This window comes from Anneissia japonica, unplaced genomic scaffold, assembly GCF_011630105.1.
Source record: "Anneissia japonica isolate Jap-2015-1 unplaced genomic scaffold, ASM1163010v1 scaffold3434_len466720_cov178, whole genome shotgun sequence".
NCBI lineage: Eukaryota > Metazoa > Echinodermata > Crinoidea > Comatulida > Comatulidae > Anneissia > Anneissia japonica.
In genome coordinates, this window is record NW_022718341.1 from 127,930 (window position 1) to 147,883 (window position 19,954).

Sequence of the window (19,954 nt, forward strand, 5' to 3'; positions counted from 1 at the left end):
TGAGTATTTATGATGTAGTTACATTGTTTTAATGTTAAATATAATTAGTGTTGTGACATTTTTTTAATTTTAAATTATAATTCAGCAGGTAACACTTAATTTTGATTTATGGATGTTGTAATATTCAAACTCTGTTAATTCAATGTTTTAATTGTGCAGTCAAAAACATTATGTTTATATTTATCTTTTTATTGTTTTATAAAAATGTTTAGGTTTTCAAACTTTCTAAGAACGTTACTGTATAGCAAATATAATTTTTGTTTAATTGCTTTAAAAAGTGTGTCATTTTTTAACTTTTTGTTTATATTCATTTTTTGTTTTGTGTATTTTTATCTAGAAGTATGTGTTTTATAAGCATATGATTTGGCAACACAAGCAATTATAATTAATATAACCAATTATAACATATCATAAGCATTTTCTTATGAAATAGTAATTAATAACCAACTGAACAAACAAGAAAAAGATGCATTTAATTTACCCTTTAAGATCTACAACCTCCCCAAAAAAAGTCAGAACCTCAAAAATACAAATTGCTCGCATAATAATCACACAATCAGATTAATGATTTACAGGCATTTTACTATGAAATTCTTTTGCTGGCAGAAATTTAAAGGTATGTACAAAGACTGAGTATGTGATTTATTTAGATTTTAATTGGCAAAGAATTTGTTTTTCCAGTGGGAATATACTAACAATAACATTGAAAAATATATACACAGCCATCATTTCAATGTATTATTATTGCCAGGCTTATTAGATACACATGGTCATGTATCTTTAGGTATCTGAATTAATAGCAGATATTACGATACAGGTAGCAGTGGCAGATCAAGGAATTTGAAATACAGTGGCCTCATGGAAGGACTTCCACAGACAGAAGGGCTACCTTAGCCCAATCATGGTTGGGGCCGAGTAACAAATTTATGATTATGGCATGTCTAGATGGTCGGAAATGGCACTCTCAGCCTTAACATTTGAAAATAATTTTCCTTTTTTCTCCATTAAAACAAATTTTCAACAAATTTAGGGTGGCGGGCTGGCTGCCCCCCTTCTTTGACTCTGCCACTAGGTAGTAGTTTAATAGACTATTTATCAGATTAGTTCACAAGAGACCAGCCTGGCAAGCACACAGTGCTTTTCTTCAGGTGAAAGTGGAACGCTAACAAGTGCTCAATAGCTGGTGTCGTTTCTATACCCAATTTATGCAAGTAAACCATGTCACAGGTACCCTGCTAAATGTCCGTGTGAATGACTATCTGTGTATAATATCTATGCAAGAAAAACAAACATCGCAGAAGCCTGAGTAAGTTTAACACTCCAAAATTATTTAGCAGGGATCATTATGTATGCTCATTGGGTGCAGCTTATAGTCACTATGTGGCATCTTCACAGCTTCCTGCATAAAAATTTCCTCAATTTTTACCATCGTTTATATTCACTCACGTAACGACGACTGTATCTTAGTAAAATACAGTCCTGGTAATATTTAGCACTTGGCCCATTAATATTTTATTTTGTGAGAACCATGTGTTAAATGTACTATATTATAATACTCCCTGTTTTGTTTGATATAAACGGATTATTATGGATCATTATAATTTATTCATTAGCGTATTGATTATCCTGTGCTTTCAAAATATATTGAAGTCTTTACAGACTAAATATAGAATCAATCAAACCCACCATGCTAGAGTTTCACACAGGTACAGTACAAAGAATATGTCAACATATGTCAAACATCAAAGGTACAGAAAATATTTTCTTAAGATCTGCTTATACTATTAAATCTGTATCTGTCCCAATTTAGTTGGTAAATGCTCGGATACAAATGCAGAGGCTAGCTTTTAACGTAATTTTATTTTTATTTTCTTATTATTTTAAACGGTGGTATATTCATATAGGAATATTAATGTCATTTCATACAAGTATTCATCAAATAGGCCTACTATTCAATATTGATGTTTAATATTATTATTATTTTTTACATTTTATTATTTTCCTTTATAAAGTTTTCACAAAATTTTCTACAAGATAACCACTCGAACCTGGATTGATTAAAAGGAAGAGTTAACCTCTACCTGTGGCAGTTATGAATAGTACACTTTTATACAGAGCACATCACAAACAATCGAAACATCATCAGGTAAATTATTTTCATGCACTAGTGGTTCCGTTAGGCACTAATTTTTTAATAGTGGTTGAAATATAGTTTACTAATTGCTTGTAAGCCTGGTGTCCATAAAAATCGCTACAATGTAGCTACAGCAATTTCACTGCTATCGCTACACTGCGTAGCTGTCCCTGACGCAATTAGCGCTGACGCAATTAGCACCGCCGAAATCTGTCAGCGATAGTGTGTAGCGATTTTATGGAAACCAAGCTTTACTAGCTGCGTTGCGACAATCAAATGTAAACAACTTTCAGTACAATTTACATCATCAATTAAACTTTTTTATTTACCACCCTATCTGAAAATATACTAAGTTTTAGAACATAAACAGCCAGTTTACTCAACCTTAAATCGTTCACAATGTCTCTTGCATTTCATATTTACAGTATCCAGCAATCACATATTTGGAGTTTACCATCCAAAACCAGTATCAGCAACAAAAAAATGAAAATTCACTTTTTAATATAAATTCTTATTCTCAACATTGTAAGCAGTAAAATGATGGGTCATTTACTGGAATCGACTAATTATATCAACGTTATGAGTAAAAGTATTATTACTTCTCTGCACTAAAGTATACAATACCGCCAACATTTGTATGCTAATTATAACAATTAGCGACAGTACGCTGGTTTTGAAATGGCAAGCCTCATATGTCTTACAATAAAGTGTAATTATTTTACTTCCCATACATTTTCTTGATATCTCGTTGGTAGAAGTCAGCTAGAGGGCGACGCTTGAGTTTGAAGGCATCTGTGACAAGCCCAGAGTCTGGCGTCCACATTTCAGAACAGAGTTTTATTTGGGTGGGAATTTCAAACTTCTGTAGTTTATCTGTAAATCAATCAATTCAATTAGTTTATTCATTTGCAAAGAACAACGTGGGGACTAAGCTGATCAGCGAGTGGAAAATATTTGACAGGGCTTTTTAACACTCGCGCCTACAAAAGCTGGAAAATTTTGGGCTATTTTAAGCTGTTCGGAGATGTACAGCACATAATTACGGAAATCTGAATACTGAGTGTTTATGCCTAATCTAGGCTACTCCCAGTTTCTAATTCATAATACACAAAAGAATAAAATAGTGGAGGTCTGATACAAACAATTCCTAGAAGCCAAAACCTATTGTAGAGACAAACAACCCATTGTGCACCCCAACCTTACAATGGTATACTCCATTGATGGGTGGCTTTTGAAAGGGGTGGCTTAAGTCCTACATTTGTAATTATGGCCCAATCTTTTTGAAAAATCAAGAAATTTGTTTGACAGGAACTTGGGCTGTACCACTAGGCCGTCACCACCAGCTGGCGCTGCTACTGGTCAGAAGGGCTGTGCTTAGTCTCCCGTCCATAAGACTACTATCACAATGTAGGTCCAACTACACTGGTCAATTCTCCATCAATGTCAATTGTAGTCTCACTTTGTGGTTTGAATAGAGCATGCCCGTATTGAAGTTCAATCAACATAAACAATTACTTTATAACAACATAGGCTTCCAATTTGGCAAGGAATCTTGAATCGTCTGAATTTTTGGAAAGCTATTACATAACAGTTTATTTATTTGAACTTTATTTAATGAGGATAACCTGTGCAGCTCACAATTAATGGAGAGCTGATATTAAGGGGTCCTCAACAAACAAATATAAAATACACAGTAATAATCACAGTTCTTCATATTTAGAATAAATATTAGATGTATGATGCAAGTATTCTTCTAACTATGTATCACACAGTTCACTATTTTCATACAATTCTGAAGGCTGCGCCAACTAGCTGCTAGGACTGGCCTATGTTATGTGTGTTAATGTTTGTTTATGTTGATTGCCTTTCAACATGGACAAGGCACTGCTCAAAATTTCAAAATGGTTTTTCAAGGAATATAATAACTAAATAGATTGCGATGACTGTTAAATATTTACTCACCGCCCTTTGCAGTCTGTTGTATCGCTTTTAAAACTTCTTTTGTTATAGATTGATCATGGCATAGGTCTTCCCAATCCATGCTAGAGAGGCCCATAGTATCAGCCATTGCCTGAAACAAAGCAAATATCATGACACCAAATAATATTTACATTGTATATTTTATTTATCAAATTACAGGTCTCCCTCCAAAGAAGGACCATCTCCAATTAAAGACCACTTTTCTGTGGTCCCAAATTAAATTTCTTTTATCTTTATTATTCTAATGAGAGACCAAAGCTGCTAAGGACCATGGAAGCCCCGGTCCCAAAAGTGGTCTTTGATTGGAGGGAGACCTGTATAAGAAATTTTGTATTTGTAATTATTATAATTATAATAATTCAATGTACTGTAAATTACATCAGCATTTTTGTTGTTCCTAAGTATTTATACCAAATAAATTTAAAAAAAATTAAAACTAAATATTTGCATTTTACAAAATATATAAAAACTCCCTCCGGTTTATCTTAAACATCATTTTTAACTTTTGAATAAACTAGCTGCATTAACAGTATCGATATACTGTTGCTTTTTACCAAGCCCTGTTGTTAGATAAAATCAAAGACAACATATGCACTGCCACATGCATGAATCATCATGTAACTGTGATTTACTCTTTAAAAAAATTGCACAATTGTAACAGATTTATTTTTGTAAAAGTACTATCCTAAATTGGCAGAAAATGCATTTCTGGGCTTTTGGTTGAGTAAAAATAAGTAAAATACCTGCAAATTCATAAAACTTGGAAATCTCTGGAGCACTAATTGACCTTTCCACTAAGCTCCACCCCTTGGATAATGTTTCTAAGGTCCAAAGAGTTTTAAAAATTAAGCAAACATGCATTTGTGGGGCAACATGCGTTTGTGGGGCAACATGCGTTTGTGGGGCAACATGCGTTTGTGGGGCAACATGCGTTTGTGGGACAACATGCGTTTGTGGGACAACATGTGTTTGTGGGACAACATGCGTTTGCGGGACAACATGCGTTTGCGGGACAACATGCGTTTGTCAACATGCGTTTGTGGGACAACATGCGTTTGTGGGACAACATGCGTTTGTGGGACAACATGCGTTTGTGGGACAACATGCGTTTGTGGGACAACATGCGTTTGTGGGACAACATGCATTTGTGGGACAACATGCGTTTGTGGGACAACATGCGTTTGTGGGACAACATGCGTTTGTGGGATAACATGCGTTTGTGGGACAACATGCGTTTATGGGACAACATGCGTTTGTGGGATAACATGCATTTGCGGGGCAACATGTATGCCTGTGAAACACATGCATATTCTTGGCCCTGTTTTGATTGGTCGATTGTTACGTTTGATTGACACTCCAGAAAGGTGCATTGTGTACGGTATATAGAATATATTGAGCACACTTAAACCAAATTCCCAGGACAAATAAAGAGTTAAGAGTGACTAACAAATTAATTATTTATTTACTTATTCTTTCTTTATAATGAATATACACTTTCAATACATGGTAATGTGTGTCGTCCCAATAACGGACACGTTTGCATATATTCTAATACTGTCGTTTTGTGGAACTTTAACAATAATATCCAAGGGCTGGGGCTTAGTGGAAAGGTTCACTGTAGAGAAGAAACCAACCTCAAGGTTTTTCCTGTAGGGAATGACGAGGGCGACACAGTAGGTGAAGTCACCATCAGCATACACGCACGCATTCTCGACCAGGGGGCATTTCTTGAGTGTAGATTCCACATTGCCAAGCGACACGTACTCGCCAGTTTGTAATTTCACCAAATCCTTTTTACGATCTAAAAACAAAATTAAATTATATCAACAATGGTGACTGGTTGATTAAAATATTACTAATATAATGCAATTATTATCATCATCAATAACGTTCTTTGTCTTTCAACATTATGCATTTAACCAAAGATTAGACCTTGCATATTTGTATGTATGCATTTCTTATTTAAAGATATTCAGCTAATAAACTTGAAAATTTAATCATTTTACAAATTTAAAAAAAAAATAGTATTACGTTTGTAAAATATATTTGATTAATATATTGGAATAGCTAAATTGCTGATAGCCATTATGTGTAGGCTTAACTGTGGGGATCCTTCAAAATCTTGGTTGTGGTTCAAGTCCATCCACTACTCTCCATGTCTTTAGCTGGAGGGCTGAAATAGCGCATAATTTTTTCGAATCACACAGTTACTGTAAGTTGTTGGCGTCCCCGTTGCGGCCCTGGGTAAAGCCAATTCTACCACCACCACCACACCGTGGACACGATAAGAGGAAGTTATTGGTTGTGTGTGCAACTGGCAATATGCACATTAAAGTACACAGTACATGCTTCAAAAACGAGGATCTCTCTGTGTACTATTCAATTCACCACTATAATTATTTCTTTGGACTTCCGTGGGTTATCCTTGTTGTTTTTTGCATGATTGCTTGTTCTTTATATATGATTGTATTTTCTTAATGCAAGGGTTTTTAAAATCTATAATACATTATACTATGCATATTTTTGTATTTTCAAGTGGGCCTTGTACTTCAGACTTGTACTGCAATTGTTGCCAACTCAAAATATGGTAAATAAATAATGAAATTCTCTCTAAATCCCAGTCCAGACTATCAAATTTCATTTGACAAAAACATATGACATGCCTAACATGACATCACATAACTATATATGGACATGATGACTATATATGGGCATACAACAGTTTTATGTCAAAGAAAATTTTATAGTTGGACAGAGCTGAAGTTTTTTTACCTACGTGCGACAACAACCTTAGAAGGTGTTTGCACGAGATCATACAGATAGATATATTTTTTTGATAATAAATAAATATACAAAAAAATAAATATCAATAATGTCAAAATTTAGTCTTACCAATAATCTTGAGTGTACCGTCCGGCCTCATCTCACCAATATCACCAGTCTTAAACCAACGCTTGCCATTTTCCACCAGAAAATCTTCCTGTGTTTTCTGAGGGTTCTTGTAGTAGCCCATTGTGATGTTTCCTCCACCTATCAACACCTCCCCTCTTGGGTTTGGTTTGTCAGCAACATTGTAGTTACCTGGGGGTTAACAGGGAAAATTTACTGTGTTTATCATTTTTCCGAAATTAAAGAGGATGATGATGATGATGATGGTCATAATGAAAAAGATGATGCTGATGATGGTGATGATGAAAAAACAATGATGATAATTATGTTAAATTGTTGTTGCTTGTTGTTTTCACTTGTATGCTTTTGATTAAGAACTTTTGTAAATTCTAGTTTGGATCAAGGTAATTCAACAAAAGGACGCACATCTCCGCTCTCGAACATAGCGTGTGCGTACCTGTCTCTTATACACATCTAGATGTGTATAAGAGACAGGGCATAAGGTGCCGAGGACGAACATTTGAGTATATACGGAAGATTTATTAATTTTTTCTGCGAAGTGAGTCTCATGAACGACAATTCACCACAATTTTGGTAAAATTAATGTTGAAATGAAGAATATATTTCAGTCTAATGTTAGTGCAAAATATCATAAATATCATTGTAATCACCGCACGACGCGCGACTAACATGGCAACTAACACGCGCGTGGGTAAATCGTCCCGTACGCTGACGGTTAATGGTCTGGTTGCTATGGTATTTGTGACGTTCAGCGTGTAGGGACGCACGTGCGCCTAGAATGTCGATGCCAGAGTTATAACCTTTGATGTCCCGAGATGTGCGTCCTTTTGTTAAATTACCTTGTTTGGACAGGCACATCTTTGATGATAGTGTTTTCACTTTTGCCTGTCCTGGTATCTCTAGAATTGCTCATTATTTGTTGTATGGTTGGTGTATGTATTATTTTTTGTAACTTGTATGAAAGTGAAGTCTTAAATTGTATGTTTTTATATATTTTGATACCGAATAAATATAATAATTATATAATAATAATGATAATGAAGAAATGACAATACTGTAATAATAATCATCAATATGATAATGTTTAACACAGCTAAATCTCTACAACATACCTTCTGGCCAATCTATCAGTTTGATATCACAACAATTGAGTGGAGCACCAACATGACCCAATGTATGGTCTCCAGCTGAAATAATTAAGAAACAATTATTAAATTTACATTAATTTATAATAATAATAATAATAATAATAATAATAATAATAATAATAATAATAATGATAATGATAATGATAATGATAATGATAATAATAATAATAATAATAATAATAATAAATAATAATAATAATAATAAAAACTTTATTTTACCACAGTAAACAATTGATCCCCTCGATGGTGTTTTTTTAATCTATGCCGTAACAGACATAATAATCAAACTTAACTAATTTTAAACAAAGAATAATATTAATTACAGAAAATAAAAGGAAATTAAAACCAAATTAGGAAATAAAAATTAAAACATCAAAATACAAAATATGAAAAATTATTGTAATACATTGCTTATTAGGCTACTGTAGCCTTTCAAAAACAAAAAATGGGGGGAGTTTGCAACACACACAAACTTTTGATTTTCAAATCATGTTCGCCTTATGTGAGGATCGTCTGTTACACGCGAATATACTACTGAAATGAAGTTGCTAACTGTACGGATAAACACAATTAATGTGGGGGAAAATCAAAACAGGGTTGACTATAAGAGAAGCCTCAAAAAGATTGTTCCTATTACTATTATAATTAATACATTATATATTATGTTTTACTATTTATCTATTTCCACACCTATTTATATTATGAATATAAAAATATTATTAGTATTACTATTTTTACAATATCGTTATTTTTTTTTTACCACTTACGTTGCACAATGGTTCCACCTCCACAAGTCTCTGTTAGTCCGTAACCTTGCAACATGGGACAACAGAAGCATACATGCATGAAACGTTGAAGAGTAGCAGAGAGTGCAGCACCCCCACACAGGATAATACGCACACGTCCACCAAGAAGATTGCTTAACTTAGAAAAAACAATCCTAAAGATAAGAGAAGATTATAAGAAACTTTAATGCTCATAAGTATAATTACAATAAGTATAATTATGGAACTCGGTTCCACCTAAGCTTTGCGCAAATTCTGATACTAAGCTGTTTACCAAAAAATTATTGCTATGTGAAATTTTGTAGAAAGTAGGGGTGAGGTTTCACTCGAGGTGCGATTGTACCTGAGCAACTACGATGATAACTTTTTAAACACACTTTATCAAACAAACCATGTCTTTTCATGCTTGTCAGACAAGGCTACAACCCACCTTTAATGGGGGTGTAAACAGTCTTTGAATCCTGAATCTTAGGAATGTGAAGCTGACAATATCATAAGGTACAACCTAACTCATTCATCAATTTACTGGATCTAGATTTCACGATTAATTATCGTCAGGGTAATCCCTACTCTTCCGAAAGATGCAATGGGTTCTTTGAAGTACACACAAGCCAGGGTTACTCTGAACCTCCATCTTAAGTCCTTGTCAGACAAGGCTACAACCCAGCTTTAGTGGAGGTGTAAACAGTCTTTGAACCCTGAATCTTAGGAATGAGAAGCTGACAATATCATAAGGTACAACCTAACTCATTCATCAATTTACTGGATCTAGATTTCACGATTAACCATCGTCAGGGTAATCCCTACTCTTCTGAAAGATGTAATGGGTTCTTTGAAGTACACACAAGCCAGGTGTGTTACTCTGAACCTCCATCTTAAGTCCTTGTCAGACAAGGCTACAACCCAGCTTTAGTGGAGGTGTAAACCTGTCTCTTATACACATCTAGATGTGTATAAGAGACAGACCTAACTCATTCATCAATTTACTGGATCTAGATTTCACGATTAACCATCGTCAGGGTAATCCCTACTCTTCTGAAAGATGTAATGGGTTCTTTGAAGTACACACAAGCCAGGTGTGTTACTCTGAACCTCCATCTTAAGTCCTTGTCAGACAAGGCTACAACCCAGCTTTAGTGGAGGTGTAAACCTGTCTCTTATACACATCTAGATGTGTATAAGAGACAGACCTAACTCATTCATCAATTTACTGGATCTAGATTTCACGATTAACCATCGTCAGGGTAATCCCTACTCTTCTGAAAGATGTAATGGGTTCTTTGAAGTACACACAAGCCAGGTGTGTTACTCTGAACCTCCATCTTAAGTCCTTGTCAGACAAGGCTACAACCCAGCTTTAGTGGAGGTGTAAACCTGTCTCTTATACACATCTAGATGTGTATAAGAGACAGACCTAACTCATTCATCAATTTACTGGATCTAGATTTCACGATTAACCATCGTCAGGGTAATCCCTACTCTTCTGAAAGATGTAATGGGTTCTTTGAAGTACACACAAGCCAGGTGTGTTACTCTGAACCTCCATCTTAAGTCCTTGTCAGACAAGGCTACAACCCAGCTTTAGTGGAGGTGTAAACCTGTCTCTTATACACATCTAGATGTGTATAAGAGACAGACCTAACTCATTCATCAATTTACTGGATCTAGATTTCACGATTAACCATCGTCAGGGTAATCCCTACTCTTCTGAAAGATGTAATGGGTTCTTTGAAGTACACACAAGCCAGGTGTGTTACTCTGAACCTCCATCTTAAGTCCTTGTCAGACAAGGCTACAACCCAGCTTTAGTGGAGGTGTAAACCTGTCTCTTATACACATCTAGATGTGTATAAGAGACAGACCTAACTCATTCATCAATTTACTGGATCTAGATTTCACGATTAACCATCGTCAGGGTAATCCCTACTCTTCTGAAAGATGTAATGGGTTCTTTGAAGTACACACAAGCCAGGTGTGTTACTCTGAACCTCCATCTTAAGTCCTTGTCAGACAAGGCTACAACCCAGCTTTAGTGGAGGTGTAAACCTGTCTCTTATACACATCTAGATGTGTATAAGAGACAGACCTAACTCATTCATCAATTTACTGGATCTAGATTTCACGATTAACCATCGTCAGGGTAATCCCTACTCTTCTGAAAGATGTAATGGGTTCTTTGAAGTACACACAAGCCAGGTGTGTTACTCTGAACCTCCATCTTAAGTCCTTGTCAGACAAGGCTACAACCCAGCTTTAGTGGAGGTGTAAACCTGTCTCTTATACACATCTAGATGTGTATAAGAGACAGACCTAACTCATTCATCAATTTACTGGATCTAGATTTCACGATTAACCATCGTCAGGGTAATCCCTACTCTTCTGAAAGATGTAATGGGTTCTTTGAAGTACACACAAGCCAGGTGTGTTACTCTGAACCTCCATCTTAAGTCCTTGTCAGACAAGGCTACAACCCAGCTTTAGTGGAGGTGTAAACCTGTCTCTTATACACATCTAGATGTGTATAAGAGACAGACCTAACTCATTCATCAATTTACTGGATCTAGATTTCACGATTAACCATCGTCAGGGTAATCCCTACTCTTCTGAAAGATGTAATGGGTTCTTTGAAGTACACACAAGCCAGGTGTGTTACTCTGAACCTCCATCTTAAGTCCTTGTCAGACAAGGCTACAACCCAGCTTTAGTGGAGGTGTAAACCTGTCTCTTATACACATCTAGATGTGTATAAGAGACAGACCTAACTCATTCATCAATTTACTGGATCTAGATTTCACGATTAACCATCGTCAGGGTAATCCCTACTCTTCTGAAAGATGTAATGGGTTCTTTGAAGTACACACAAGCCAGGTGTGTTACTCTGAACCTCCATCTTAAGTCCTTGTTGCTTGTTCTTTATATATGATTGTATTTTCTTAATGCAAGGGTTTCTAATATCTATAATATATTATATTATGCATATTTTTGTATTTTCAAGTGGGCCTTGTACTTCAAATGAAATGAAAAAATGAAATGAAAAAATGAAAAAAAAAAATGAAAATGCAATGGTTGCCAACTCAAAATATGGTGAATAAATAAGGAAATTCTCTCTAAATCCCAGTCCAGACTATCAAATTTCATTTGACAAAAACATGTGACATGCCTAAATATGGTCATGATGACATCACATGACTATATATGGACATGATGACTATATATGGGCATACAACATTTTAATATCAATGAAAATTTGACAATCCGGACAGAGCTGAAGTATTTTGACCTACGTGCGACAACAATCTTCGAAGACCGTACAGATACATATATTTCTTTTTGATAATAAATAAGTTTACCAAAAAATAAACATCAAAAATTTAGTGTTACCAATAATCTTGAGTGTACCGTCCGGCCTCATCTCACCAATATCACCAGTCTTAAACCAACGCTTGCCCTTTTCCACCAGAAAATCTTCCTGTGTTTTCTGAGGGTTTTTGTAGTAGCCCAGAGTGATGTTTCCTCCACCTATCAACACCTCCCCTCTTGGGTTTGGTTTGTCAGCGACATTGTAGTTACCTGGTCGTGGACAGGGAAAATTTACTGTGTTTATCATTTTATTTATTATCATTTTCTTTATTTCATAGCATATTTATTCAACACAAAAAGGGGAAAGAAATTTGACAAAAAGTGAATTGTAGCCTTGGCTAAATTGCTCACAATTTACAATCAATAACAATAAAAATTAAGAAAAGAACATTTAAAATTCACTAAAAAACATTAAAAACATTGTAGATGTTATTAAATTATTGTACATAATGATTTTTCCGAAATTAAAGAGGATGATGATGATGGTCATAATGAAAAAGATGATGCCGATGATGGTGATAATGAAGAAAACAATGATGATAATTATGTTAACTTGTTGTTGCTTGTTGTTTTTCACTTGTATGCTTTTGATTACAAACTTTTGTCTATTCTAGTTTGGACAGGCACATCTTTGATGAAAGTGTTCTCACTTTTGCCTGTCCTGGTATCTCTAGAATTGCTCATTGTTTGTTGTATTAGTGTTTGGTGTATGTATTATTTTTTGTAACTGGTATGAAAGTGAAGTTTTAAATTGTGTTTTTATATATTTTGATACCGAATAAATATAATAATAATATAATAATAATGAAGAAAAATTTCTTTATTGTCCATAAAAGAAGATATAAAATGAAAACATACGAATCATATTGTTACATCAAACACACAAAAACATGACAATACTGTAATACTAATCATCAATATGGTAATGTTTTACACAGCTAAATCTCTACAACATACCTTCTGGCCAATCTATCAGTTTGATATCACAACAATTGAGTGGTGCACCAACATGACCCAATGTATGGTCTCCAGCTGAAATAATTAAGAAATTATCATTAAATTTACATTGATTTAGATTTTCACGTAAAAGATGATGCTTAAAATAACAAATTATGATCGAAAAAAGGGGGGGGGTCATCTCTTATGCGCAACACATACAAATTTTTGATTTTTAAATCATGTTCGCCTTATGTGAAGATCGTCTGTTAAATGCGAATGTACTACTGAAATTAACCTGTTAGTATGAGTGAAAGCATTAATCAGGGGGAAAATCAAAACTGGGTTGACTATGCCTCACAAAAATTGCTAATATTACTAGTAGAATTAATACATTATTTATTATGTTACTATTTTCACACATATTTGTATTATGAATATAAAATTATTATTATTATTATTACACTATTTTTACAATATAATTATTTTTGAACCACTTACGTTGCACAATGGTTCCACCTCCACAAGTCTCTGTGAGTCCATAACCTTGCAACATGGGACAACAGAAGCACACATGCATGAAACGTTGAAGAGTAGCAGACAGTGCAGCACCCCCACACAGGATAATACGCACACGTCCACCAAGAAGATTGCTTAACTTAGAAAAAACAATCCTAAAAATAAGAGAAGATTAAGAAACTTTAATGCTCATAAGTATAATTACAATAAGTATAATTATGGAACTCGGTTCCACCTAAGCTTTGCGCAAATTCTGATACTAGGCTGTTTACCAAGGAATTATTACTATGTGAAATTTTGTAGAAAGTAGGGGTGAGGTTTTACCCGAGGTGGAATTGTACCTGAGCAACTACGATGATAACTTTTTAGACACACTTTATCAAACAAACCATGTCCTTTCATGTCTGTCAGACAAGGCTACAACCCAGCTTTAGTGGAGGTGTAAACAGTCTTTGAATCCTGAATCTTAGGAATGAGAAGCTGACAATATCATAAGGTACAACCTAACACATTCATCAATTTACTCGATCTAGATTTCACGATTAATCATCGTCAGGGTAATCCCTACTCTTCCGAAAGATGCATTGGGTTCTTTGAAGTACACACAAGCCAGGTGTGTTACTCTGAACCTCCATCTCAAGTCCTTGTCAGACAAGGCTACAACCCAGCTTTAGTGGAGGTGTAAACAGTCTTTGAATCCTGAATCTTAGGAATGAGAAGCTGACAATATCATAAGGTACAACCTAAACTCATTCATCAATTTACTGGATCTAGATTTCACGATTAATCATCGTTAGGGTAATCCCTACTCTTCTGAAAGATGTAATGGGTTCTTTGAAGTACACACAAGCCAGGTGTGTTACTCTGAACCTCAATCTTAAGTCCTTATCCAAGAAGACCTGGTTCTACCAACTGAACCCTGGGCGATGTTGGCTGTAGTTAGTGGCACCCCTCCCTTAACATTTGGAGACTCAGCTGGAGAAAAATTCTATGTTTCTTGATCTAACCTGTCGAAAATTGGAGTTGAGAATCCACGATCAATTTGAGTTGATTTATAATGACAAGCGAATTCAAACAATGCTTTCTGCAGTGGAGCCATAGCCTGCACTTTATCCATTACTCCATTGTAGATCCTGTCAACAATAAGCTGGGGAAAGAATAAAACATAACAGTTATTAGCAATAAGACTAAACAATTGATAAAATTATAGGCAATAAATAAAATAAAATTTCTTCCATTTGTTGTCTGTCATTCTTTCATGTATAAGCTTTGATTTTCAGTTGAAAGCTACACTTAAGTTGTAAAACTGATTTCCTGATAAAACACTGAAGTGAGGGGTGTTTGGCAAAAACACTCATGGATGGTTAAATTATAAATAAGATAAAGTTTTTTGAATATTTAAAAACTAGGAAAAAAGGGATATAACTACCAAGATGTTAAACCAAGTTTTAAAAGTCAGTTGTATAACATATCAATTGTTTACTTTCATCAAAATCCTGGCTTTAAATATACAAAACAATTTAAACATTAAATTTTTTAAAAATGTTTTTAAACATAAAGACTGTAACTGTAAGTATATCTAGAAATAAAATATAGAAACAATATTATCATATATGCATCACTTAACTGTTGATGGAAACTCTCATTTAAATTAAAGCTTATTAATTATTAATATTAGCCAAACATACAGTATATAACTTTATGTATAAATCCGTGGCTCGCTCCATATGGTCTGAATTGAAAAAAGGTTTCTCCAGGCAATTACTGTTGGGTTATATAGTTCACAGACAACATTTGTGGTTGGAGGCATTTTATGAAGATGATTTTTATTGTTAGAGGCACAATATAATTTCCCAGGCCTGCAAATGGTCTGATCAGCAATATACTGTTTCTATTAATAACAAATTCATATTATTTGATATTGGCAAAATATTGTATTTCGATGGTGTATGCGTCAGGAGATTAGAAATAAGAATAATGTTTTTTCATTACTTGACATGTTATCATACTGAATGTTCAGTATATTCCCCAAATACTTGCGAAAAGAAGTATTGCAAGTGTTCGGATGGAAATCGAACCCACGACCTCTATATAACTAGCCTAGTGTCTTTAATAGTACGTCAGTACGATAACATTTCAGTTATAGTAGGGCAAAAAAACATTATTCCTAGCAAAATATTGCTTATTAAAATATTTTATATATATATTAGTAATTCACTCAAATAAAATCAGAAGTATTATGATTTCTCAAATAAATCAAAATTACTTAGAAAAATAATTGTTATGCTAAAGTTTCATTCAATTGGAAGACAAACATAGATGTTATAAAATAGATTGAAACATACAGTCCTAATAAGATTTTCAAATATATGGGAATAACTGGAGGCTTGTTTCAAGTGGGTGCTAGTGCTATGTTATAATACTGATTCAACATGCTTGTCTCAACTCTGGATTACCCTGTGGTTGCATGGTTATCAGCATGCTCCCCTAATGACTCAAACACCGCTAGGCTATGGTTCAAGGTAAACTATGAATGAAGGCCCTTACAATGTAGACTCAAAGTCAAACTCACAAAGTCAAGCTCAAAGTCAAGACAGTGGGTTCCCCGGGCAGGAAGTGATCTACCATGGAAATCTCGGTCACATTATTGATCTAAGCAGCAAATCAATGCAAAATATTAACAAGCAGGTACACATCATCCTTCATTTTGCAGTTACTTTTAAACAGCTAAAATTACTTTAAAATAATTAAAATTAGTTATTGCTACTAATTACGTTAAAATTAATTTAACAGTTAAAAAACATTATTTAATAAGAATGAATTACAAGAAATATACAGGCTTCCCTCCAATTAAAGATTTGAAACATTTGGAACCAAGATTTGCATGGTCTTTAGCAGGTTTGGACTCTAATTAGAATAACAAAGATAAAAGAGATTTGTGCATATATGGGACCACGGAAAAGTGGGCTTTAATTGGAGGTGATCTTTACTTTGAGGGGTCTTTAATTAAGGTGTCTTTAATAGAGGGAGGCCTGTACATGAAAATATGTCTTTTTACAGACTTAATGCATCTAATGTTTGTTCTTATAATTTTGCTTATTTTATATCTTTTTTACCTGTAATTGTTATTAATTTTAAATCAAATCATAAGTCTCATTGGAAATTAAATCATAAGTATAATTGCTCTTAACATACACTTCAATCCAATAAATAAACTTCTAAATTTCAGTGACTACTAATTTAATAATATTGATAGTTTATTTCTTTATAATTAATAACATCAAAATAGTTGTATTTGAAGAAATTGGAATATTAAGTACATTGACCCAACTAGTTTTCATACAATTATCTTATTTAAATATAATTGCATTGCTTTTAGTTCCGTTTTCAAATCTCAGTTTTACATGTTCATTGTGCAATTTCTGTTTCATTGTACAAATAATGTTTATAGTTCTTATTTGTTATTGTTTCCTGGGTGAAGCACCAGAGATCCCATTCCTATCACATGTTCCATTGTAAAAACAAACTCCATAAAATTAATATTCTAAACATAGTTTCTATCTCTCTTTCCTTACAAGTTTTAAAAATTTCTAGAAAAATAACATTTGTCGAATTTGCTTATTTTAAAATTGTAATATATATTTTTTAATTATTGTAATTAGCATTGTTAACACTATCGTTTAGTTGTGATATCACAGATATTACCAATATTTTTCATGCTATGAAATGAATTATGCAACTTTTCTTACGAAACTTTTGAAGTATGTGTATTGTACCTATGCAATGAATCATCATTATTTATTGAACTGTTCAAGTGACAGAAGCAAAATGGTTGGTTGGGAGTGGAAATTAAACACCTGGAGATTGAGAAAAGATGTTTATTAACATTTAATAATAATTGATTTAGCAATCAATTATTCTTCACTTTGTCTCTAGCATTACAAATATTACTATACTCCTGTGCAAACAGATAAATGTAGATTTAATGGTTTGACTAATGACCCGAAAAATGTGCCCAGTAATGAACTTGCGATCAAGGACAGGAGCCAAAACTTTGAACCAACATGCTTTTGTTTGTTCAGATTTGTTTTATGCAAGGATATATGCAAAGAATACCACATGCACGCAAGAGTTAAGGTACAGCTTGGTGGCTAAAGCTGAGCACCCACTGCGGTCGACAGTTATTGGCCAACGTCATTCTATGTAGAACGCAAAGCCAAGGTATCATTTTTAATGCCGATACGTTCAGACCGCCAACGACAATCAGCCGACTCCGTCGCTTAAGGGGGTGGCGGTCGTACCACCATGGTACAACGCAGTGTGAGTGCTCGGCTTTGAATTCCAATCCCATATTCATGGTTTCAATTCCAGCCAAGTAACAGTATTTTTTCCTAGTGACCATTCCCTAAGCCTCTAACTTTGTTAGTATATCTTGTGTTTTGTATTCAATCCTCTATCCAAAACCCGGAAGTTTGTAGCAGTTAACTGAACCAGGAACTTTTGACCCAAGCTACAGGGGTCCCAAGTGGGAAGAAGCCAATTCCCACGATATCTGTTAAATGAGCTTTCTTAACACATCTAATCCTTTTTTGCTGCACCTGACGATACCCATCGCCAGCTGAATTCAGGAAGACAACTGACAGAATAGTAAAAACATGCAATTTATATGAATCTACAGACCATAGGTTAGTTTCCAGAAGATTCCCCCAGTCTAGGTCCCCCTGCCCAGGTCCCTGTCCAGGCTCTTAGCAACTACCACCAGATTAGCTGACTAAGATATACTGTTGTACTCTAAGTACACTATGTTGACAGATAGGTTATGAATCATCCAATTTCTACATCATACTGTAGGTCTACATTCTACATATCTTGTGGCTTCACGGGGATGATGTAACACTTACCGGGACTGCTAGCATAAGCGTTGGTTGCAGGACAGTGATGTCTCCTTTGCAGCCTCGCTTTACTTTGCTAGACGTATCAGTCAGGGTCAGAGGTGATGAGTAGCCAATAGATACACCCTTTGCTAGCAATGCCAATTCACTAGCAAGTTCCAGTACGTGGGCTAGAGGTAAATAACAGATACAGGTGTCTTCTGGTCTGCAAAATTTATTTTATTAAAAAAATTATATTTCATTTTAATGCAACAATAATTAACTCAACATACAATATATTCAATGATCAATGTCTACATCATGGTTTCGTAAAATTTAGGTCATTGATGACAATTAGCTTACTTCTAAAAAAAAAAAGTAATGCAACAATTACAATTGTTGCAAATTTGTATTAAAATTTTACCACAAAGCGTTAATAACTTTTACGAAAAATTTAAATATCACTATTCAAATTTTTAAAAATATGCTAAAATGAAATTTTCCACATACTATGAATAGGTGGCCCTCCCAACAAAGCTGATTTAAATGGTGGTGTATTATTATTATTATTTGTTTATTTATATTTATATAGATGACAGGCGCTTACCCATATTTGCCAATTCTTGATGAGGCACCTGCTAGGAATGCAACCATGTTGCCATGGGAGATCAACACACCTTTGGGAGCACCTGTTGATCCACTAGTATACATGATTACTGCTATGTCATCTGGATGAGGTTCAGCGCGCACAGTATCTATAGTTAAACACATGTATGTTCTGGTCAGTATTATTACATTATTGCAGTGGGACATTAAAACACAAATCAAATTACATTGTTAGTAGGATATGAGTTTAGAACACAGGGACACTGTTTTATCTAGTGTAATACATAATGTAAGAGTTTTTACTGCTTTATGCTTCATAATATATTCACCAATTGCTGATTCAAACAATAGATCCTACATTCATCTACATTGGAAAGATGTGTATAAGAGACAGCCAAGAAGAGTGATTTATCATTCGAGTTCATAATCAGTGCTTTGATATTAATGTAATGCACCACTACCTGGGTCTGTCTCTGGAGAAACACCTCATCAACTAAAAGATGAACAGGGTATGATTTTGGATACTACAACTCAATGTTAAAATCCACAGTCACAAATGGGTATGTAAAAATAGATGAGCTGTATTAGCTTACAGTAGGTCTATCCACCCAGTTTACATTGGTTATAAGTTGTACATAGGAGGGTGATTATGTTTGCAGTTTCACATTCACCTGAAGAAGTGCACTGTGTGTGTGGGGGGGGGGG

General features: G+C 34.5%; 1 protein-coding gene across 1 annotated transcript in view; it reads right to left on the bottom strand.

Annotated features, from left to right (window-relative positions):
- Positions 1-19,954, bottom strand: part of LOC117110530 (long-chain-fatty-acid--CoA ligase 4-like) — a 38,818-nt gene continuing 18,864 nt past the window's right edge. Inside the window, exons 6-14 of the mRNA XM_033253277.1 lie at positions 19,251-19,398; positions 18,674-18,869; positions 14,780-14,919; positions 13,755-13,927; positions 13,275-13,349; positions 12,339-12,527; positions 5,749-5,915; positions 4,097-4,205; positions 1-3,007 (exon numbers count right to left, since the gene is read on the bottom strand). Coding sequence (XP_033109168.1) covers positions 2,853-3,007; positions 4,097-4,205; positions 5,749-5,915; positions 12,339-12,527; positions 13,275-13,349; positions 13,755-13,927; positions 14,780-14,919; positions 18,674-18,869; positions 19,251-19,398 — 1,352 coding nt within the window. The 3' untranslated portion in view covers positions 1-2,852. The remainder of the gene's footprint in view (positions 3,008-4,096; positions 4,206-5,748; positions 5,916-12,338; positions 12,528-13,274; positions 13,350-13,754; positions 13,928-14,779; positions 14,920-18,673; positions 18,870-19,250; positions 19,399-19,954) is intronic.